We start from the raw sequence: 25462 nt of genomic DNA, 5'->3' as shown, positions 1-25462 counted from the left end.
CCGCGGCTCGAACAACCCCCCCTGCGGTTACCGGCAGTCCCATGGCGCTCGGGGCGTTTTGGAGAAGCGTCGAGTGCCGCGGCTTCCTGCTCCAGGTGAACCTCTACATAGAGATGCAACCGCAGCGGTTCCCATCCGAACGGTCCAAGGTAGCGTTCTTTATTTCTCTACTTTCCGGGAGGCGCTAGCTTGGGCACAATCGCTGTGGGACTCGGAGAGCCCAGTATTAAACACCTACGCTTTGTTTACGCGCACTTCCTGGAAGTTTTCAGCGCCGCCTCCGGGGTCCTAACCACCGCCGACCAGCTGCTCAGTTTGCGACAGGGGAGTGATGACATCACGGCTTACAGCCTGCGCTTCCGCACACTGGCGGCATCTAGTGGTTGGAACGAGTCAGCGCTTCTGGGCATATATCGAGTGGGACTCACACCAGAAATTAAACAGGCAATGGCGATCTATGGCGACAGGATGGGGCTGGAGGAGTTCATAGGAAAGTCCATCGGCCTTTCACAGCGGCTCGCGGCATGCCCACCGATACACCATCCCTCAGGGACCCATCCTGCAACCACCCGGCTTCCGATCCGAACCAATGCAGCTGGGCTCACAAAGGCTGTCCAGGAGAGAGAGAAACAGCCGATTGGCCACGGAAAGTGCCTGTACTGCGGTGACCGGGTCATTCCATCGCCAGATGCACCAGGCGTCCGTTCGCACGGCGGTGAGTACTGTTGAGTTCCCTGCAGACATCTCTCCTTTGTCTAAGCTCACGGTAATGCTTCTAACCCCAAGCCTATCTGTCTCCGTATGTGCTTTGGTGGACTCTGGATCAGCAGGTAACTTCATCTCCCAAGCCTGCCTCGACCGCCTTGGCTCCCCGAGAGAGGGCTCCCAGGACTTAGCCGTCCAGACCATCCAGGGCCGCCCACTGGGAAGGGGCTGGGTGAAGTACTGTCGCCAGTTGTCACCCTCCAGGTGGGGCTGTTCCATCGGGAGGACATCCGGTTCATGGTACTCGACGACTCTACAGTCAGTGTGATCTTGGGACGGCCCTGGTTACAACAACACGCCCCACGGTGTTCCTGGGACCCGTGCGACATTCTAGAGTGGAGTGCACACTGCCGGGAAAACTGCCTCTCCCAGCTACCCACACGGGTCCATAAGGTCGTGGTCGGTGCCACCAGGGTGGAAGAAGCCACCACAAAGACCCAGGCGGCGATTCCTGTGGAATACCAGGCATTCAAGGATGTGTTTTGTGCCAAAGCAGCCACTCGTCTTCCCCCTCACCGGCCTGGGGATTGCTGCATCGACCTGCTTCCTGGGGCTAAGCTGCCCAAGGGCCGTGTCTATCCCCTATCCGCTCCTGAACATCGAGCTATGGAGGAGTACGTCCAACAGGCGCTCCAGCAGGGGTTCATCACCCAATCCACCTCACCGGCAGCCTCAAGCTTTTTCTTTGTGGGAAAGAAGGACGGGGGTCTTCGTCCATGCATCGACTACCGGCAGCTAAACGCCCAGATCGCTCCTCTCCCTTATCCCCTCCCTCTCGTACCGTCAGCTCTGGAGGACCTAAGGGAGGCTAGGGTATTCTCCAAACTCGACCTCCGGAGCGCATACAACCTAGTACGCATCAGAAGAGGAGGCGAATGGAAGACCGCCTTCATTACACCCTCAGGGCACTACGAGTACCGGGTCATGCCGTACGGCCTCTCGATCGCTCCGGCAGTGTTCCAGGGGTTCATGAACGAGGTGCTCCGGCCCTTCCTCCAGAAGTGTGTCATGGTCTACATCGATGACATCCTGATCTACTCACGTAACCTGGAGGAGCACCATCGTCACGTGCTTGGCGTACTAGGGGCGCCGTTCCCACCAGCTCTATCTGAACCTCTCCAAGTGCGAGTTCCACCTGGACGAGATACAGTTCCTGGGCTACGTGATTAGTGCACGGGAATACAGATGGATGAAGGCAAGGTGAAGGCTGTAAGGAACTGGCCCGTTCCTGAGTCAATCAAAGAGCTCCAACGGTTCCTGGGCTTTGCTAACTTCTATCGTCGGTTCATCCAGGGTTACAGCCAGATCACGGCACCCCTCACGACCCTCCTCAGGGGTAAAGCACGGACCCTGAGATGGACCCCAGAGGCTCAGGAGGCTTTCGACGAGCTCCGCCAGCGTTTCTGCCTCGCCCCTGTGTTACGTCATCCAGATCCCGGAGACCGTTTGTGGTGAAGTCGGCGCCTCCTCCACCGGCGTGGGCGGCTCTCCCAGCTATCAGGCAACCCGCCACAGCTCCATCCCTCGCTTACTTCTCGCATAAGCTCTCAGCGGCTGAACAGAACTACGACATCGGCAACCGTGAGCTGTTGGCAATAAAGATGGCTCTGGCGAATGGAGGCACTGGCTGGGCGCCGAGCACCCATTCACTGTTATCACAGACCACAAGAACCTCCAGTACCTACGGAGGCCCGGAGGCTCAACCCCAGGCAGGCCCGCTGGGCCCTCTTCTTCACTCGGTTCCGGTTCCACGTCACCTACCGAGCCGGGGCGCTTAATGGTAAGGCCGGCGCCCTCTCCCGGGTGTTGGGCCGAGGAACCCAGCGATCCGGACCCCATCCTTCCTCCCACACTCGTCGTGGGGCCCATCGCCTGGGACGTGGACAGGAGATCCGCTCAGCTTCTCTCCAGGAACCGGCCCCCGAGGGGTGTCCTGAGGGACGTGTCTTTGTCCCCACCTCCTGCCGACGAGGGCTCATGCAGTCGGTACACGAGGGGCCCGGCACGGGTCACCCAGGGAGAGGAGGACAGTTCAGCTCGTCAGGCAGCGTTACTGGTGGCCGGGATGGCAGAGGAGATCACCGGTTCGTCAGGGTGTGCCACCTGCGCCATGTCAAAGTGCCACGGCACCTACCCGTAGGCAAGCTGGTGCCACTCCCGTCCGCAGCGCCCTGGTCCCACCTGGGATCGACTTCGTGACCGACCTGCCACGGTCAGGGGACACACGTGCGTCCTGGTAGCGGTGGACCGCTTCTCCAAAGCCTGCCGTTTTGTTCCCCTCAAGGGCCTGCCCACCGCCCTCGAAACAGCCGAGGCCCTGTTCACCCGTATTCAGGAATTTTGGTCTCCCGGAGGAGATAGTCTCAGATCGTGGGCCCCAGTTCACGTCTCGGGTGTGGAAGGCCTTCTTCCAGCTCCTGGGGGTTTCGGTGAACCTAACGTCTGGTTACCACCCGCGGTCGAGCGGCCAGGCGGAGCGGAAGATCCAGGAGCTGAGCAGGTACCTGAGGACTTACTGCAGCCAGGACCAGGAGGACTGGGCTCGTTTCCTGCCCTGGGCCGAATACGCCCAGAACTCGCTCCGGCAGGATTCCACAGGTCTCACCCTTTCCAGTGCGTGCTGGGGTTCCAGCCACCCCTGTTCCCGTGGTCGGACGAGCCCAGCGGCGTACCCTCGGTGGACGCCTGGTTCCGGAGAGTAACCGGGTCTGGGAGTCGGCGCACACCCAGTTGCGTCGGGCCCTTCGCAATACTCGCCGGCACGCTGACGCCAGGCGTCTGGAGGCTCCTCGTTTCCGCCCCGGGGATCTGGTATGGTTGTCGACACGGGACCTGAGGCTGAAGCTGCCGTGCCGTAAGCTGAGCCCCCGGTACATCGGGCCCTTCAGGGTTTCCAGGCAGATCGGAGACGTATCCTACCGGCTGGAGCTGCCACCCGGTACCGCATTCATCCCACCTTCCATGTGTCCCTGCTAAAACCGTATGTCTCGCCTTCCTCTCGTCCTCCAGGTGACCCCGCGACGTCCGTCCAGCGGAGGTCGTGGCGCAGCCGGACGTGTATGCTGTGCGGGAAGTCTTGGATTCCAGGCGGCGCAGGGGTCACCTCGAGTACCTCGTGGATTGGGAGGGCTACGGCCCGGAGGAGCGGTCTTGGGTGGCCCGACGGGACGTGCTGGACCCAGCGTTGCTGGCGGAGTTCCACGCGGCTCACCCGCGCCGCCCGCGCCCGGGCTAGGGGTCGCCCTCGCCGCAGAGTCCGGGCGTCCGTGCCGCCCCTGGGGAGGGTGGTGTCAGGGAGCTACCTGTTCCTTCTCCTGTGCAGGCCGCGCCCACTCGTAGCTCATCCCCAGCATACTAAGGACACACACCTGAACCTCGTTTATTTCATTCATCACCTAACCCATATAAACCCCTCACCTACACACACACTCTGTCAGTTATTGTTTCATGGTTTTGCTGCCCGTCACACGCTTTCCGTTGGACTGTTCAGCACCGTGCTTCTTCCCAGCGCACGGGATTCATACACCGACTGCCCGGTGTTTGTTCCCATGCACCGTGGACCGCGCTGCTTCTGCGCCCCACCGGATATTATACCCTTTTTTCAGCGAGTGTATCTGGATTTGCCTTGTGTTTCAAATAAACTTTCGTTTGCTTTCACTTCGGCTTTCGCCTCCAGTTTCCTCGCGTGACAATAGCTCAATCATTCTTCCTGCCCAATTTGCACTGCAGAAACAGAATGACTAATCCTATCCTGAAAGCTCGATTTATGAGAGATTTATCAAAGCCCCTGATTCACTAAGATCCTACATAAGGAGTGCTAATTTGCATGTTTGAGCTTCGAAAAAACTGTTTGCACAGTCAGAGGAGTGAATGATGCAGGTGGCAGGTCTTTTTTTTTTTTAAAAAAAGAACTAAAAACATTTTATTACATGCAAGTATGTGTAGCTATGAACAAAATCTATGCTTTAGTGGTTTGTTGAGAATTATTTTCCTAATACAGCATGTTCAGTGCTTCTCTTGTACCACAGAAATATCATTTATAATTGATCATGAACTATATTTCCCATCAGAGATAACACATAATGGGACCATGTTTCATGTTTGTTTACACAATTTAATAGTATTAATAATAATTATCCCAGCACTTAACACATGTATAAATAGCCCACTGGTCACCTTACACTTTGTGTTTTGTACTGTATGTCTTTCAAGGATGTCTTGCTCATGGGTTCATGAATGGGTTTATTTTTTTTTTAATAGTTTGCTGTTTTGTTTTGTTTGTTTTGTGTGTTTTCTCCTGTGTATATTCTTCATGTGTGCACTTAAAATAAACTTTCTTCGACTTGAATCTGCTTTACGTGACAGAACGAGACACAGATCCTATGGATGCTGCAAGAGAGTGAAAGTGTTTTTTTAATGTATGTGCGGGCAGGAGGAACATCCCAGGAAGAGCCAAAAATGGATAGATGGACTGAAGCAAATTCTGTCAAAGCCCAAGTGCCACCTTGGGAAGGTATATGGGGAAGGCGTCCCATTCCTGCTCTGCATAACAACTCACCCCCCCTCCACAATTTCTGAAATTGAGCTGCCTACCTGCCTTGATAAGAAAGTTGTTCTATGTCTAGAATTAGTTAAATACAGCCTGTAGTTTATCTGAGGCTGAATTGAACTAATTCCATGACTAATAAAATCATGACGTAATACACCGTGTCATTTTACAAAAATCAAGCCGGAATAGAAAAACCAGGCGTGAAAATCTATGTAAATTATACATGATTAAATAGCTTGTAGACCCACCTTTAGCAGCGATAACTTAAAGTTATAATTTTTATGTATGACCTTATGAGTTTATAACATCATCTTGAAAGAATTTTGGCTCACTCTTCTAAAATGTGAATGTCAGTGAATGGCTTTTCCATTTTGGATTTATTTTTGTAAAATAAATAATGATACGGTAATATATCATGTGGTGTTGTTCATCTGAGATTGTATTTACCCAACATTAAAACCTAATGTGGAACATGTGATTTTTATTAAGTCCTGATGCACAAAACCAGAAAATCTAGTGTGTATGTATGTATGTATGTATGTATGTATGTATGTATGTATGTATGTATGTATGTATCTATCTATCTATCTATCTATCTATCTATCTATCTATCTATATATATCTATATATATATATATATATATATATATATATATATATATATATATATATAGGATATATATATATATATATATATATATATATATATATATATATATATATATATATATATATATATATATATATATATATATATATATATATAGGATATGATCTCTCTCTCTCTCTCTCTCTCTCTCTCTCTCTCTCTCTCTCTCTCTCTATATATATATATATATATATATATATATATATATATATATATATATATATATATATATATATATATATATGAGAAGCAATAATAACACTTATAAATAGGATTTAAAGAATACAATATGTTTCTAGGAGCTTCCTAAGAACTTGATCTGGTTTTGCATGAATGTGGAGATAATAGGTAATATTAAAGTTAGGTTTCTGTGTTAAATATTCTTTTCTTTGTTTAACCGAGTAAAGCACCATTGTTCATTAATCATCTTGTTTTGAGCCACAACACTCTCTCACCTTCTCAGCATCCTGCTCAAAGAGTCGCAATTGAAAACACTGATCCAGCTTCAGTTTCCTCATGTGCCACATCTGGTGCAGGTGCTGCCTGGTGCTGTGCAGCTTATCAAGCAGGCTGGCAATTTTAGGCACCACACTCTGAAAGTCTGCACTGCCTGAAATACAGTTCCTGCCAGAGTAACCGTCACTCGAACGAATGCACTGTAGCAGCCTCTGGCCTTCTCGATCCAGCTCCTCCACAGGAGCCTTCATCACTTTCTTCTTCAGCTGCGTGTGTTCCTCAATAAGCCTGCGTGAACCCTCCACATCCACTGGGAACTCCTTCTTCGCCAGCTGCTCCTGCAGCTCTTCAAGCCGTGAAAGGAGGTGCACGGCGCTGCCCAAGAACTCTTCGAGTGCCACTCGCAGTTCCATCCACTCCTCGTGATTGTATTCCAGAGAACCCTCAAAATCGTCCGTTAACTGAGATGGATCCACAAGCTTGGTCAGACCCTCCACTGACACCATGCTAGTCTAACAGCAACATTGGAGAAACACATAGTCATGTTATTACAGGAAAATGAATTTATTATTCATTACTGCACTTAAAAATTATATTTTTAAATATTTATTTGAAATATTTTAACAGATCTAATAGATCACATGCTTGCTGCTTTCTATACAATTGTACAGTGACTAATAAAATCAGGGAATGCACATTAAACGGCTGCTGAAAACACTATAAATAAATATGGACCACAGAGTAAACGATGGGCATCGGACACTAGTGCCTAGGGATCACACATTACTCCACTTGTGACTTTCTGCTGAACTGAATCCCAAACCTAAAAAAACAAGTTGGTGCTTGGAGACAGCAACAGCAAACAAACACAAAGCTCCCACAGCTTACAGCTGATTGGGCCATTCTATGTGCTAATACACACAGCAGAAAAGAAAATCAACAATTATTTCTTGCCCATCCAGCGAAGTTGTCTCTACTGTGGAATTGCACTGCAGCTAGGAAGGCCTGTCTGTTATTTTATCGGCTTCCTGTATTTACAGTTTCACAATTTTTTGACCTCACAAGCTGCAACAATCTGTATCTCACGTATTTCACAATTAATAATCAAATCAAAGCAGAATGCAAATAGTAGTCTGAGAAAAAAAAATACAATACACTACAATACTTCTATAATACAACAATGTGACAACACCTCTCGTGGGGTTTAAATACTATCTTTAATAAAGAATGTGAGAGTGGCTGAGCTGAGCAGACAGAGCCATAAGTGAGTGTGTTCACTCATGCTGCAAATTGCATGCTCATAAACATATTCATGAGTGTGGAACAATGAAGCAAGTATTGTCGTACGTTGCGCACTGGGACATGCACACCTCCATTTGTCAGGGTCTACACTTTGTTGCCAGTAAAGGCACAATTAACTGCACCTTGTGTTAATATTTTAAAAACATTCCTACTGATAATGCTTGAACATGCTTACACTCTCAATAAAATATGCTTCTTAAACACCATAACACTAACATAAATAACAGCTTATTAAGTTCACTACCACTGTAGCAGCACACAGCAGTAACTAACATAAATGGCACTTTTTATATTTAAATTATTACAGAATCTTTACCGCTATATAGTCAAAGAGTCTCAAAAAAGCATGTACTTGAACTTGCTGTAAAAACAACCTACCACTAACGCACCCATAGTCTTTCAATAAGTTTTTGATTTTAGTAAAATAACAAAGAAATTTATTTTACACAAATTTAGTAACCTGGTGATCAGTACCTCAAAGGTGAACTTGGCACTGCCAAAGTTGGTCTTCTGCTTCTGCCAGAAGTTGTCAGGTTTAATGATGAGAGCAACACAAATCTCAGCTGGGAACACTTCCTGCAGGGTCTTCAATAATGGCTTAATCAGGTCCCATTTAGAACCACGCATGTCAATGATCACGGTGAAGCCCCGCTTACACACATCCTCACTGGGGCAAAAAAAAAAAAGAGAGAGAGAGAGAAAGATGGTGGATAAGAGAGAGAAAAAGGTGGGAACTTCAATATGAATTAAAACGTAAAAGACTACTCTAGCAAAGGGGACTGCTTAATGCCCCATAGCTTAATTATGTTCATTAATAGCTGTAATACCCAACAAAAAAAGAGAAAGTCAGAGATGGAAAGCTATTGAACAGTATAACCATGGGAAATAGAAGTAAAATAGAATTACACTAACAATAGGAAAGCAAATCAGTCTTGGAATAAAGATGCTGTTTCAGAAATTGTGTGCCATGATTGCTCTATATTTTCACTAGTTTACAATCAGAAGCTACAGTGTAGCCAATTGTCTATTTTCAGCATTTTGCCTCAGTGGTAAAACACTGTAATTGAAAGATAAAAATATGGAATAATTGTCCACTTCACTGCATGAGCTTCAGTAGGACTGGTATTAATACAGCACAGAGGACATTTTTCTAAGGAATATAATTAGGTTACATGCAGGCTCTGTGATCTTGAACAACATAAGGAATGATATAATTCCCTTTCTCTGCGGTTCACATATCGAAATACGACACTGCATATTTAGAATTTATTAGTACAGGTACATGAGAACACATTCTATTGATTATATACAGCTCAGTAATTATAGAGAAAATATGGATGATATTTTTGTGTAATTCTGGGTAGCAGAAAGCTAAAGAGAAAATACTTTTCATAAGTTCATAATATAATTGTTGAAATAGTCATAAATCTGTGTGTGGCAAAAAGCTCATTTGAAATATAGGTTGTACTTTAGCATGTGTTCATTCACACTAGTGTTTGGTGCTTTCATTTTATTTACACCCAGAAATGGGCCACTCCTCCCCACTAACACAAATGTAGTCAAATTTAGGTTTTTGTTTGTTTGTTTTTTTATACTTTTGCCTTCAGTTATTAATGAGGAAATTAGAAGGTTTTTATCAGCACCCAAACGCGTGTACATGATCTGATTTACAATCTAAGAAGCTAAAGAGCTAATTAACATGCATTCCATTTGTCTTCTAAATAACTGGCATAGCATACACATATTACTGCTACACCTTTTACTCAGATGCTTTACTTGGTGTGACTAACATATTATGTCATTAAAACAAAAACATGCATCTTTTTTCTTATTCAATACACATTTAAAATTTTAAGCTGCTTTCTGTTTGCTATTATAATCATCACAACATTCCGACTAAAAAAGTTCAATTAAATATTAAAGATGAACTATTCTGCCTTATCACTAAATTATTAAGCAATAACTAATTATTAATCAGTTTTGTGATCTTTATAACAAAAAGGAGTTTTTTGTTTCTGCCAATACCAATTAACATTATAAACATAAAATCAAGGCTTTTTCACCAGCACCAAATCCACACCTCAATCCCATGCACTTGACTGAGAATAGAAAGCTCATACCCCGGAGAAAGACACGGTCAATTAAATTGATTTTCCGTACAAACATCATATCAACACCAGAGCCTGGTACACCGTGATCTAACACTGATGATGCAACATCTTGTTTTACTGACATATATGTGCCGTGTAGGTTCTTGTAACTTAAATGAGTTTTGATCTAGTCAGTCTCATAATTCTGTATAAAAGTGTACCATCAAACAACAAAGAACTATAAATGGACAAGCCAAGTAACTTATTTACGCTTTTAAACATTAATTACGCATATGAATTTCATAAGCATGGAACCCTGAGCATCCAATCAGGGTGTGGTCCTGATTCAGTCATTTCTGTTCCTGGGACAAAGCAGTTACTTACGATTACTGAATGAAAAAAAAAAAAACAACAACAACTCATAATTAGGAAAATACCAGAAATTCCAGATCCCCTCAAGATAATCAAGCTACACACTGTTCAGTGTTTCTCATACTCTGATATTCTTTCCCTTTTGAATAAATAATCAATAAGAAAAACAAGAAAAATAAGAAAAAAATCTTCAAATTTCTATTTGAGCTCAAGGGCAAATTTATGATCACATTATACACAGACACACAGACACACACAAATTTAAACACATGAATAAACTGTTCACTAAAAGCCAAGCAAAACACAAGTGTGGACATCGCTTCCTGCTCATATTGTTTTTTCTTTACAAAACCGTCCAAAGTTCATTTTAGTTATGCCTTAACGTAAACATACTGGCTATCGACTTTGATTATAATCTTGAACCACTGAACGTCGTGCAACTATAGCCTGTACACTATCACAGAGACATGTGATCTGATATGAAGATGGCCTAAAGCAGCCATGTAGGCAGTTATGAGGAAGGATACCAGCTGTCCAAAAGAGCTGCTTGTAAACCACGAGCTAAAGCTGGTCTGTTAGAGGAGATCAGGGGTAGTTATGGGGGAGTGGACCATTAAATATATGGATTACAACAAATAAAAAAACATGCAGTACAATGTTTACCAGAAATAATGTAATTTCATCTTATTCTTGTTTAACAGTTCATTTAGTTGAAAATATGAACTTGTACACACAGTTAACCCTGCTTTTAATCAAGGGAAATGCCCAAGAGCAACAATAACAATAGAGATTCAAGTAAAAATAGGCACAAGGACAATTCACTTTATAAGGAAGGACACCCTCTTTCACTATAGTATTACTACAATAGAAGACAAAATGAATTTCAGCACACAATGTAAAGCATAACATCAATACTACTTTGACAATGAATAGTCTTTATGCAGCAAAGCAATTTTACTCTGCACTAGACTTTGCCTATGGTGCATGTTTTGTTCAGACAGGCATTTCAGAGTCTTAAAGCCTGAACATCAAATATAAAATCTAACTTGTTTGTGTTCTATCACATTGTATGTATTTGAAATCTGCAACAAGAGCAAAACAAAAGAAGTGATGAGAGGAAACAAAATCCATCGCAACATGTTTTTTTTACCAGCTAGCATATGTTTGCAAAAGTGACTATAGTCCAAATCAACTAACCTAATGTGTTATGACAAGGATCAGGCCAAAATAACAAAACCAAAGATTTTCTTTGCTCTGTGAATTAATAAGTTAATTAAGTTAGTTTAATAAATGCCAAATCATTGCCTCAACCTATTTAAAAGAAGAGCTATTTCAAACTCCACAAACTTATCTGGCCGACTCATGTAAAAATGCAAAGCCTTTATTTTAAAGACAATAAATGGAACAACAAATAATACAAGAAAAGTAAAATGTATGACAGTAAATATTAATACTGTCCCCCTGGTTTATAGTGTCATGGTTGCTTTATAGGCCAATCAAACATTAACTAAATAATAAATACATAACAAATAACATAATAATGACTGTATGCTTATATATATATATATATACCCTAATATCTCGAGCACAAGGGGGAAAAAAATTTGCCATTTAACGTCGGTTATCTCGATGCAGCCGCAGAAGAACTCGCAGAAGTGACGGAAAAATCAAGACTTACAGCTGCGACAGGTGTTGTATTGTATACTGGTGAATCTCTGCTGTTAGTTAGTGCTAGTGTCCGTAGTGTTAGTAGGGGCGCGGCGCAGCTTTGGGAAGAAAAGCGCAGCCGTTGAGAGAGTGCCGGTGGGAAGGCACGTACCGGGATACGCATGCGCGATAACAACGACCGCCGTGAACCAACATATACCAACAATAACGGACAGTGAGAGTGTGGAAGTTTAAATAGGAGCTGGTGATGATAATAAACGAGCACCATATGTGCGCAATTGAAGCCGGGAGCTTCAGAGAAAGCGGCCGAGAAAGCACCTGCCACGCCGAAGGGGGCGTGGCAGGTGGATTCCTGACAGATAAACATGTACTGTATGTATTTTTATAGCATGCCTTCATCAAACAATTCACGGCAACGCTGTTGTGTAAAAAAACCCTTCAAAAACACGTGCATGCACATTCTCATTTAATAACGCACATCATGTACATAAAGAAATTTCAAACACGTTAATATACTGCCGCAATTTTGATTTTCGTTTATCTCGATCATCGGTTACCTCGATGCTTTTTGGCGACCCCCTACGACATCGACATAACCGGGTTCCACTGTGTATATATATATATATATATATATATATATATATATATATATATATATATATATATATATAAAAATATTAAAGTAATAGTAGTATTTGTGTGGTTGCTCACCTGGGCACAGTGGACAGGTATGTGACTAGTCTCCTCAGATCCTCCTGCTTTATTCGATCATGATTACTCCTAGCTGGGAAGGTCAGAATCGGACCTCCTCTCTTATCACGGCCACCTGAAACCACAAACACAAATCATTCCCTTCATGAGCACAGTAACTCATTAGTATGCTGCTAATTAACAATTAAAACACATCATGGTGCTTTTACCTGCAAGGTCTATCCTTGAAGGGTGTCACCCAAGCTAAATATTTAATTAACAAAGTGTCTGTCTTACACAAGAGAAGGCGTTCCTGATTTGCATGTGTAACTTTTTGGATGAAGCAGATTTTAATCAGCTTGATTAAGATTTTTGAGCTTAAGTGTGGACTGCCTAGCAACAAGGGTGTGAGCTTTGCAGACTCAAATTTTAACCAATTTTGGTGTTCAATTATGTTGGAAAGAGAGAAAAAAATCCATTAAAAAGCAGATGAAGGAATGCACTGATTAAGAACAGAAGGAACACACAGGGATGGGCAGTATTTATGATAGATGTATTTCAAATATAAAATAGGTTTTCTGATTGTCATTTGTATTAAATAGGGTTGCTGAAAATTGCTTAAAGATACTGTCATGTTTTGTATTTTTGTAGTTTTAAAACACTGCAAAATAGTTTGTAAGAAGTCTACATGATGACATCATAAAAATGTCAAATACTGTACCCTAATTGAAGTAGCTGTTTATTAGGATCATGGTTTTACATACCATTGCATGGATTACTGCCAGACACATAATATATTATTATATTTATGATTAGCAATTGATTGAATAATTAGTTAGAAAGTAATTGCTATGAATACAGGTGCCATCGTTGTCTTCTTATGAATGACTTCAATGTCAATATGAATACCAATGACTCAATGAGTAGTCCTTCATTACTAAACACCAAGTAAGTAAATTATGAGTCATTCGCACACGGTTAAACATTAAACTGTTGGTTACTTTAAAGCTAACCTTTATTTGGGAGATCACAGGGATATGTATGTGAATATTTGATCTGTTAACTGATTGCATGTGTCAGATTTATTGCATGACTCGGCCAGAGAAAAGCTGTTGCTATCAAACATTTTTTACTTAATCAACTAAATCAGTGCAATGGTGAATAGATAGATCACATAGGCCAATTGATAGAAGGTTTATGAAGAAATCTCATGCTCCCTTGTAAAAGTATTTTTTAGTATTTTTTAAAATACAGAAATCTTTTTCTTTTTTCGACTGCTCCTGTTAGGGGTCCCCACAGCGGATCATCCGTCTTCATACTACCCTGTTCTCCAAATTTGCCTCTACATTTCCCTCAAATTAACTACCTGCATGTCTTTCCTCACAACATTTATAAACCTCCTCCTTGGCCTTCCTCTTTTCCTCCTTCCTGGTGGCTCCATCCTCAGCATTCAACTACAGATATACCCCATGTCCCTCCTCTGCACATGTCCAAACCATCTCAATCGTGCCTCCCTCACCTTGTCTTAATAATGTCCTATATGCGCGGGCTCTCTAATAAACTCGTTTCTAATCCTGTCCATTCTCGACACTCCCAACAAACACCTCAACATCTTCAGCTCTGCTACCTCCAGCTCCACCTCCTGTCTTTTACTCAATGCCACTGTCTCTAAACCATACAACATCACAGGTCTCACCACAGTCCTATAAACTTTTCCTTTCACTCTTGCAGATATTCTTCATCACAAATCACTCCTGCTACTCTTCACCACCCACTCCACCCTGCCTGCACTTTTTCTTCATTTCTCTGACACACTCTCCATTACTTTGCACTGTTGACCCGAGGTACCTAAACCACCTCTTCTCCCTGCAACCGCACCACTCCACTGCCCTCCCTCTCATTCACACACATGTACTGTCTTACTCCTACTGACTTTTATTCCCTTTTTCTCCAGTACATACCTCTCCAGACTCTTCTCAACCTGCTCTGTACTCTTATCACAAATCATATCATCCTCAAACATCATAGTCTATGAAGCTGCCTGTTTGACCTCGTCTGTCAACCTGTCCATCACCACTGCCAACAGGAAAGGACTCAGAGCCGACCCTTGATGCAGTCCAACCTCCACCTTGAACCAGTCTGTCTTTCCTATTGCACATTTCACTGCTGTTACATTGTCCTCATGCATCTCCTGCACCACCCTCACACACTTCTCTGTCCCACCTGACTTCCTCATACAATACCACAATTCCTCTCTCTGCACCCTGTCGTACGCTTTCTCAAAATCCACAAATACACAATATAACTCCGTCTGACCTTCTCTATACTTCTCCATCAACATCCTCAAAGCAAATATTCAATCTGTAGTGCTCTTCCTTGGCATGAAACCATACTTTTGCTCAGACATGGTCACCTCTTCCCTCAGCCTGGCTTCCACTACTCTTTCCCATAACTTCATGGTGTTTCTGATCACATTTACTTCCCTGTAGTGACTGTAGGTCTGCGCATCTCCAACCAAAATCTTGTTAAACAGTCTTGTTAAAAGCTCCACTGCCATCTCTCCTAAACATCTCCACGCTTTTACTGGTATGTCATCTGGTCCAACCGACTTTCCACTCTTCATCCTTTTAAAAGCTGCTCTCACTTCCTCCTTACTAATCCTATCCACTTTCTGCTTCACCATCTCCACATCATCCAACTATTTCTCTCTCTCTCTCTCTCTCTCTCTCTCTCTCTCTCTCTCTCACATTTTCCTTATTCATCAACTGCTCAAAATATTCCCTCCATCTTCCTCAACACACTTTCCTCACTAGTCAACCCACTTCCATTTGCATCCTTTATTGCTCTAACTTGCAGCACCTTCCCAGCTCGGTCCCTTTGCCTGGCCAATCGCTTCTAATACAGCTCCTCATATGCCGTTTCCTTAACTTTTGCCACATCCCTCTTTACCTGCTTCCGCATCTCCTTGTACTCCTGCCTACTTTTGTCATCTCTCTGCTGATCCCAATTCTGTTTTGCCAACTTCTTTCTCCTTATGCTTTCCTGCACTTTCTTATTCCACCACCATGTCTCTTTGTATTCCTTTCTATTTCCAGATGTCACACCAATTACCTTTCTAGCTGTCTCCCTTTTCACTTCTGCAGTAGTTGCCCAATCATCCAGCACCTCTTCACCACCACCGAACCCCTGTCTGACCTTTTTTTGAACCTCACACTACAGTCTTCCTCCTTCAGTTTCCACCATCTTATTATTCTTTCAGTCTTCACTCTCCTCCTCTTCTTCTTTACCTCCGAAGCCATCCTACAGAACACCATCCGATGCTGTCTAGCTACACTGTCCCCTGCCAACACCTTACAGTCTCCAATATCCTTCAGTTTGCATCTTATGCACAAAAAAGAGTCCACCTGTGTGCACCTTTTCTGCTGTTATGCGTCACCCTATGCGTAAAATATGTATTTACCACTGCTATTTCCATCCTTTTAGCAAAATCTACCACCATCTGTCCTTTCACATTCCTCTCCTTTAGGCCATACCTACCCATCACCTCCTCATCACCTCTGTGCCCTTCACCAACATGGCCATTGAAGTCTGCCCCAATCACCAATTCTTCATTCATAGGTACACCTTCTACCACTTCATCTAACTCACTCCAGAATTTTTCCTTCTCTTCCATCTCACAAACCACTTGTGGAGCATAGGCACTGATGACATTTATCATCACCCATTCAACTTCCAGCTTCACCTTCATCACTCCACTACACTCTTACTGTAGTCTTACTCAAGGATCACCCCTACACCATTTCTCTTTCCACCCACACCATAAAAGAACAGTTTAAACCTCCAATGTTCCAGGCATTATTTCCTTTCCACTTGGTCTCCTAAACACACAACATATCTACCTTTCTCCTCTCCATCATATCAGCTACCTCTCTCCCTTTACCAGTCATAGTACCAACATTTAAAGTACCAACTCTAACCTCCACTCTCCTCCACTTCTCCTTTCCCTGCCATCTCTTGCTTCTCCGGGACCTTGCTGACTAACAATACCTGTGGCGGTCGTTGGTAACCCGAGCCTTGACCGATCCGGTTTGAAATTTAGGTTTGTGATCTGCCATTTTGATTTGGCATATGTTTATGTTAGATGCCCTTCCTAACACAACCCTCCCCATTTATCCAATGTTGGGACCGGCACAAAGAGTGCACTGGCTTGTGCAACCATAATGGCAGGGTTTTTTTAAATACAGAAATACAGTATACATGGTGTGGCTGCTGTATTTTGTATTTTATTTTGATGCACTAAAAGTTAAGGTGTTTGGTATTTATACATTTTGTTGTAACTTTGCCAAACACTGCACACACACACACACACACACACACACACACACACACACACACACACACACACACACACACACACACACACACACACACACACAAACACACACAGAGTAAAGGGGGAGGAAACTCATCTTCTGGGAGTGATTGTGCTGACATATATGTACTGACACTTTAAGGGAGTACCTCAACTGCCAACTGTGCCGTATGTGTCTGATTTACAGAATACACACACACACACACACACACACACACACACACACACACACACTTCCCTGGCAGGTCAACTGCTTCATCACTTTACACTGCCTCATTCTGGCACTGTTCCAGGCCTACTCTGCTCTTCATGCGGATGAGGCAGGGGGACATCACAGCTGAGAACACTCCGATATATTCAGGCTGCACTCGTCCTTGTGTAAGTCAAATGAAAGCTATTCCTTCCACGACCCAAAACACACACACATTCACACTCTGTTTTCCTGACCTCAATGTCTTTACAAATAATTTTAGTAAAGTGAGTGGAACATAGTAATTAGCTCGCTATGAGAGTCTCTCCACTGCCTACTTATCCCTATTCTGCTCCTCCTGATCCTCCTAAAGCTCTGTCTAGCCTGAATCACTCTCCTTATTAACAAAATGAAGCAGAACAAGACCAAAAGGAGCACACATTATATGTTATCCTTATTATGTTGTTAACATGATATGACTATATCATACTCTATATTGCTAAGATATTCTGTATCTGTGTTATGCAGCTATGACAGTCCGATCTCCAGGGTGAACATGGTTTGAATCAGACAGAAAATATAATCTTAAAGCAACAGTGTGCGTGTGTGTCTTCATTTTTTTTCATAGTTCTACACACTGACATGAAAGTGTAATGTCAGATGTATTTGCAGCACTGGCACTTGCACTGGTCTATTATTCATATATTTGGCAGATTCTATGTCATGACTTTCAGTCCATGAATCACTGGCCATTACATCATAACTTACCAGGAACCCGAAAGGAACCAACTACACACCAGAACTTTTTAAGGTCGAATTTTTCATAGCCGTTGCTTGACAAGTTTTAAAATTATATATAATATTTTCACATCATTTTGGTACAGAATATTTACAGCAATTTTGGTACAATATTGTATATATAAAAAATAAAATGAATAAATGGATAAAGAAATGCAGCAAATATTTTTATATAATTTTTGTTACTTTCCTGTTTGAGAGTTTATCTACAGTAAATCTCCTCTAATTTATAATGAGCATAAAGCAGCTCTGCATTTACAGTAGCTGCTTACAGAATCCACTCACCTGACACAAAGGCCACTTTATCTTTCAGCACATGTAACACATCATTGGCCTTTATCCCTTCGCTCCTGTAAGATCCTGCAAACAAGTGAAAAGAAAAAAGGATAAGTGATTACTCAACCCGCTTTCATCTTTGATCTCATTACCAGATTATTGCATTCTAGCACAGTCACACAGCAGGAGTAGTCCCAAAAAAAGTCGGATTTAAATGATTTTACAGACTATATTTGATGACATTTGAAATTTAGAAAGAAAAATTCAAGATCACTTTTTTAAACAGAATGTGAGAGTAATAAAATACAGTATGAGACCCTACGGCAAAGAACACCTCATTCATAAGAAACATCAAAGAAACTGCTAGCAGCAATGGCAAGTGTGATAGACTGTGCAATACAGAACTACACACATACACAAACATACACACGCTGACTGTGGTGTCTTTTATGTTTGTTGGCAGGGCATGGAGTATGAGTAAGTGGAACATGTGATTGGTGGCTCAGTGAAGATTTGGAGCTCAGCTGTGCTGCAGACTGCTGGCACACCAAACTACCATCTCACAGAAGCATTCAAACACAGCCATCAACACAGTCCCACAAGCAAGTGCATCTGTTAAAAAATGTTTACTGCATAAATACATTAATGGTTTTATTTGGATTTAGAAGCAGAGGTTTAAAATCATTATACTTGTAGAAGATTGTAAAAATTAGCATGGCAAATGACCTTTCAAACAATAGATAGCCATATCCTTCATTTATACATTTATGTTTTGATAGAGAAGAGTGCAACCACACAGGTCCAGGGTACACGGTTCAATCTCAAGCTTGTGTTAAAACCTTTGTGGCATTTGTCATGCACTCAATTCTGTGTGAGTTTCCTCCAGATTCTAAATTCTCATCTTTCCTTCTCTAAACACTCAAGGCAACACTTCTGAATGAGTGTGCAATTGGGGATGGATGGTGCCCTGTGATAGACTGGAATCCAATTGAGAGCTGAAAGGCTGGATAGGACAGCAGTCCACTCTGACATGCAATTTGGGCAATGCAATTTCACCATGCTCTTGTATCATTTGACCATACAGTCTAGCAAACTGTTCACCTACATATATGTTTTAGGAAGGTCCAGAGAATTAGCACTTCTGTTAGGCACCAACATGACCTGATGTTTCACTGTGCCACCAAGAAATATATACATTTTGCAATTAGCCCATGTAAATGCTTAAAAAAATTGGCTCTCGAATGGTATAGCAGAAAAGTGTTCATTCTATCTTCATTAGATTGCAACTTCAATTTCCAATGCATGGCCAATCAAGGACTCAATGGAGCCAATAGAGCAAAATTGGCTGTGTTCTCTAAGTGAGAGGGGGACGCATATTCATGTGCATTTCTGAATTCATGTATGTGGAACAGATTAGGTACTACGCCTTTAGTCTCTAAAACATTGCAGTATAATAATATAATGTAATAGCATGATGGTTATGAATTGGCAGGTGAACAAATTGGGAGGAAATTAGGAACTAAGACTGGGTATAAACTGGACACAACACAATGTCATTTCCAAACACAGAGAAACAAGTAAAATAATAGTTTAGCCAGACTTTAGAATAAGATTGGTGCATCACTGCATTACATCAAACCATTATTGCTGATATTGTTAACCCAAGACCTCATATTTAATCAGTTTGGAAATAATGCATAAAAACATTCACAAACTAGGCAGCCAGATTCAAATACAAACAATTAATCTGTATATTAAAATAACTATTTCTAGTATTTTGGGGATTGCAGGAAAAAAAAAAACTTTGTTCAAACTTGATCTTTTATACAGTAGTGTCTGTACATCTTTACTGTAGATTTTTATGGTATTTGATTACTGTGAGTTGAATTGAGGTCGGTGATCATGTCTGGAGATGTCTTTTATAATTCCTGCTGTTCAGGATGTAGTCTTCATTCTCAGGATTGGACATTTAAGATATAGTAAGGGTTACTTTTAACAATAATTTATATTTTGTTGACAGAACTGGTCTTGATAGTAAAAAAAGAACATGGAGATATGCATGATGACTACACCACCTTTCTGTGTTCTTCAGGAAGAGATGCAGCAGGAAAATGGAGTGCTTGCTGTCTGTTTTAGGAGCCATTTCCTTGCAGTAAAGTAGAATCCACTGCAGGATGAGTCTACCAATAATATTGATCTACAGAGTGCAGTAAATCTTTCTCTTCCTCTTTACCTCATGGCCTTCCTTTTTCTCTCTCCTATCATTTGACTTTTATCTTTTCAACAACCGTTTCCATTTTTTTTTTTATATTCCTGTGGCTTTCCCTATCTGTCTTGTTATCTTGCTTGATCACTCCAGCAACCCAACTCACCCATCTCTTTTCCATGAACCCTCTTTGAACCATGCTCACTTGAAGACAAAAAAGCAATGCCTTAAAAGACCCAACACTTTCTCAGAGATATGGGAGGGGGGTTACTTATACATAGAAATGATAGAGACAACAGGACACTTAGAATAGAGCCATCCAAAACTCCTTACTTAGTAGCTCCCAAAAGACACTGAATACTTCTCCTTTCAGAGAAGTGAGGACATGTAGCTGGCTCCCAGCAATGCGTTAAAGAGCAGACACAGTGAATCAGTCTGCTAATGAACAACTACTTCAAGGACTTGAAATGCAGCATGTTTCTAAATGGAAATAAAGTGCAAAATGTTTAATTCACCACGGGTAGGAAATGATTACATGCTACATCTACAGAAGCAATGAGCTAATCTGTAGATAATTAGGATGGGCTGTTATATGGACATAAACAGAAAATAAGACTCTTACAAGGTTGTGCATTGATCAAATAAGATAAGCCTATATACTGTATATTGTGTCTAATTAAAACATAAAAAGCCATTATTAATATTAAAAGAAATAACAAACAAGCGCAAACAGCATGTGATCATAGATAAAGTACCAGATAAATGCTTCTAACATGAAGGAAATGGTAAAAGAGAGACAAAGAGAGAGATTCACAAAACATAAAACATAAAAGAGATGCTACTGAGACAAAGAAAAACAGGGTGAGAGAGATAACGAGATGAGATGTATAGAAACATTGAGCGAGGTTACAACGTTCCCAAATCAATCTCCTCCAGTCTGTATGAGGCCCTCAAAATGTGTGTTTATTTAACACTCATTTAGTCCTTTTTTCTCTAACCTGTCTGTGATCCAGGGTAAAAGCCCTTTCATTCTAAACTGCTCCTCCAAACAGTAAGTTATAGCTGATGTATATTTAATCTATAAACACACATTTTTTATTCTAGTCATTTAATGTATCACTACATTCTCTGCATTGTACAGATGTGACAGACGAATACACAAAATTAAGACAGGACACAGAGTGCAGACATAAGACCTCTTCCATCAAAGTCAACAACAAAAATAGGAAGAAGCCATATGCCGTGTTTGGTTTTCTCCAGTAAAATCGCAGAACATTGACTCAGTTTGTGCCATGTGTGTCGTCTACGGCAAATAATTTTGTTGAACACTAAATGCAACAAACCCTTAAACAGCTGTTCCATTAGTAAATAACAAAGCCAAAGGATGCATCAATCTGAACTAAAAGGAAATTTTTTTTTTCTTTCTACAAACACTAAGAAAGCACCAATATATCGTCAATACTATTGGATGACAAGAACGGCTTAATGGCTTTCCGGTTTCTTGACTTTCACTGAACAGACTATTTATCAGTTTAATAATTCTACATTTATGAGAACACAGGTTGTACATTCATTCATTATCAGACTAGTGTTTAATTGAAGTAATCAACTTCATTTGTTTAAAAAGTAATTAACTTCAACAGAAAAGCCTGTTTCAGAAAAATGTAACAACTTAGAAATTTGAGGAACTCACAAAAAGTCATTTGAACAAAAAAACATCTCTGTAGGAGTTCAGACATTCAGTCCTTTGGACTGCAAAGGAAATAAAAGTGAACAGTGGCATGAATTTAATTCAGTGTATTCAATACACACTTAATGCTTATTATCTATTCGGTGTCACTGAGTACTTTATTCTGAACTTTATACTGTGTCTCTTCATATTGAAAGCTAGGAGTGTTGAAGAACTGCTGCTGATAATCAAGTTGTACATGTACTTCTGCTGCATAATGTGATGTTGGTGCCTGATCCTGACTCACTTCTGCTGTGGGTCCTAACATTCTCCGGACCTGCCTGAATTATTCCGTTGCTCTATTTCTAAAACTTTTGTATTTGTGACTCACCCTCTACTGCTGTGGATGGTCCTACATTTCCCAATGCTAGTTTATACCCAAGGCACAGCCACGTTTCAGTGGGTAAACACACTTGGATACTGTAGGCATAAGCACTGTTGCTGTAATCATTAAAGCTTTCCTGTTCCCATCCCAAGACTCTTACACACAATATTCTCACCATAAACACATAGTATTATAGTATTTTGGAGTTTAAAGTATACTATGTTAAAAGAGCAATGATTTGCAATATTGCAGAACCATCCAGTGTCACTCAGGATTAAATTAATGTCATTTATCTGGTTCCTCTCAAAGTTTTTCTCATGTTGTCTAAGAGAGTTTTTCTTGTCACTGTAATAATTTAGAAAATATAGTTTAAAAATAACATCGATTGAAAAAAGGGACACTATCTACTATCTTAAAAATACAGCACGTTTTAAGACTCAAGACTGTTTTTAAATGTATTTAAAAAGTATTTTCTAACCAATTAAGTTGCACACGTGCACTACACATGACTACATGCAATGAATGCAGTACTCCTCTGCAGCAGATTGTGTGCTTTGTGCTACATTATTATATTGGGAGTATAATACTAATCTCCCATTAGCACTGGAACACTGTAGTTGTGAAGTCCAGAAATAAATATTTGCATTTGCGAATAAGAAATGATTCCATTAACAAATGCTATGCAAATAAAACCTTAATGAGATGTTCTAATGAGAAAACCAACAAATGAAAGCAAATGTCCCAGTGCAGTGTAAGCTGAGAAAACAGGCAGGGTCTTATCGCACAGCAACACTGATTCACACATACACACACCCGCACAGATGCACTGACAGAAGAGGCAGGACTACAAAACTACCCTGGCTCCCTTTCTGTTGTCACGGGGACAGTTACCCTTAGCAACACATCTACAAAAGAAACGAGGTCAAGCCCCTCACAACTGACGTAAACCATTCAGTTATGCTCTGATTTCCACAGCCAATTTTATATACGTCTATTATATTCGCTACTGGAAATCTACGAAAATTTAAATTTTAGCTGATCACCATCAACATTTTTGTTTTGTTTTATTTTTTATGTGGGGCAAAAAGATAAAAAAAAAATTTGGATCCATTGTATAGCACTGACAGACAAAAGGAGATAGTGGTGTTGTGTATGTTTGGGGTGGGGGTGCCATTTTATCTAATCCACAACCCAGACTGTCTGGGTTTGCTAGGCAGAAGAAATCCTCTTAACCACATCTCCATCGGTCCCCAATAAATCAAGACGCTGCAGTCATACGTTCCCCCCAAACAGATTAATGCGACTGAAGCAACATGGCCCAAAGCCAACATCCTGAAGTTCCTGTATTTTAAGTCAATGATAACGTGTTACTTACTGCTCTTTTATGCACTATATCACATGCACATAAATCTATAGGCAACTGTTGTTTTTTTGTTTTTTTTTACCAAATAAGATTCATTCTTTTGTGCTTGAGTTTGTTAACAATTAAAAGGTTTCATGTGCATTTACATTCATTAGAAAATATTCAATGCCACATGCTTTATTTGAAAAGTAACAATTCCATGTCTTTTTCTTTATTACATGGACTACTGGAAATTACATTACTTCCAGAAATATTTTTTAGATAAAATAAAATCTATATTCATAGACTATGCCATACTAAACCATACACTACTTATTATCTATTCACAAAATGCAATAATTATGCCTATCATTGCCTTACTGTGGACATTGGGTAATTACTCAAAAAGCCCAAATCACAGCAGGACCCCTTATGCATTACATCTGTTGGTGTTAATGCATTTAATTATGGGCATCTAATCACCCATCTGCACCTGCTGACCACAGAAATAATGAGGTTTACCACTGGCTGGCATTGGAGACATGCCAGGGTTCCTTTTAAGAGATTCTCAGTCTGCCACTCTTTCAGCTATTGAACACAAAACTCAAGGTAAGATCAATTTAACTCGGCTCCAAAAAAATATTATCACTGGCACAGTCCCTGGCACGGTACCAGATAATGTTTAATGTTTAAATTCTTATCAGAGTCCAGATATATATTTTATATAAGTCTTTTTATTTTATATACAAGGTTTTGATGGATGCCAATAATTCTAAAAATGATGCTATTTCTATTTCCTTATTTAGCAATGACAAAAGGGGAAAGGGAAGCCATTCTTGAGGGCACAAGGACAGGTGGATGGTCTGAAAGCATGCAATTTAGATTTTCTAATGAATTACAGGCCTGAAACAGACAGAAACCTACACAATCCCCATAAGCATATATGCAAACTGCAAAATGTTTGGCGCCACATATCACAGACAGAGCAGAGACAGAGAGGTGAACAAATTATTTCCAACAACCATCTGATGTTATACAATCATAATTTTAACCATCCACTGAAAAAAAATCACTCAGGTTTCTTCTAATACTTACAAAATCACAGTAAAACTGCACCTTCTAATACAACACATAATATTGTTCACCTGTAAAACACTTTTTAAATGACTGTGAAAAGGGTTGCTCAGTACAGTATTATAAAACATCGACAATAAACAACTCTGAATCTAGTCAGAGTAAAGAATTACAAAATTGCAAAAGTCTTCGTAGCATGAAAAAATATATTACATTTGCTCATTTTGGTTGATGCATTTTAAGACAGCTTACTGTTAATACTGGATAAAGAGCTGCTGATAGTTAAGGGTTCAAATTAAGGACCATAAGAGTGTGGCAGTGCTTTAAACACATAGCCTTCTAATTGACAACACAAAGCCTTTACCATGGCAGCCAATAAAACAAATGCAATGGTAACAGAAATGTATAGTACTTATAGTAAATTACTGCTACAGTAAACAGTTACATTGTATTATGAAAATATCATTCAGCAAATTATTCAGCAAATTATTCAGCAAATTATTCAGCAGAATACCAATTTACTTATACCTAATAGAACACAGCTCATGAAAAAGAGAGAAAGCACACTACAGACAGGAGATTCAGAAAGAGAAAGGGCAAATGAGGCCA

The 25462-nt window shown here is 41.2% G+C and overlaps 1 protein-coding gene across 2 annotated transcripts in view; it reads right to left on the bottom strand.

Annotated features, from left to right (window-relative positions):
- Nucleotides 1-25462, bottom strand: part of kalrna (kalirin RhoGEF kinase a) — a 154869-nt gene that overhangs the window by 77966 nt on the left and 51441 nt on the right. For both annotated transcript variants that reach the window (XM_046844539.1, XM_046844540.1), the window contains exons 2-5: nt 18187-18261; nt 12563-12677; nt 8196-8388; nt 6419-6931 (exon numbers count right to left, since the gene is read on the bottom strand). In XM_046844539.1, coding sequence (XP_046700495.1) covers nt 6419-6931; nt 8196-8388; nt 12563-12677; nt 18187-18261 — 896 coding nt within the window. The remainder of the gene's footprint in view (nt 1-6418; nt 6932-8195; nt 8389-12562; nt 12678-18186; nt 18262-25462) is intronic.

This window comes from Silurus meridionalis, chromosome 3 (genome assembly GCF_014805685.1).
Source record: "Silurus meridionalis isolate SWU-2019-XX chromosome 3, ASM1480568v1, whole genome shotgun sequence".
Taxonomy (NCBI): domain Eukaryota; kingdom Metazoa; phylum Chordata; class Actinopteri; order Siluriformes; family Siluridae; genus Silurus; species Silurus meridionalis.
This window is presented reverse-complemented; position numbering and strand designations above follow the sequence as displayed.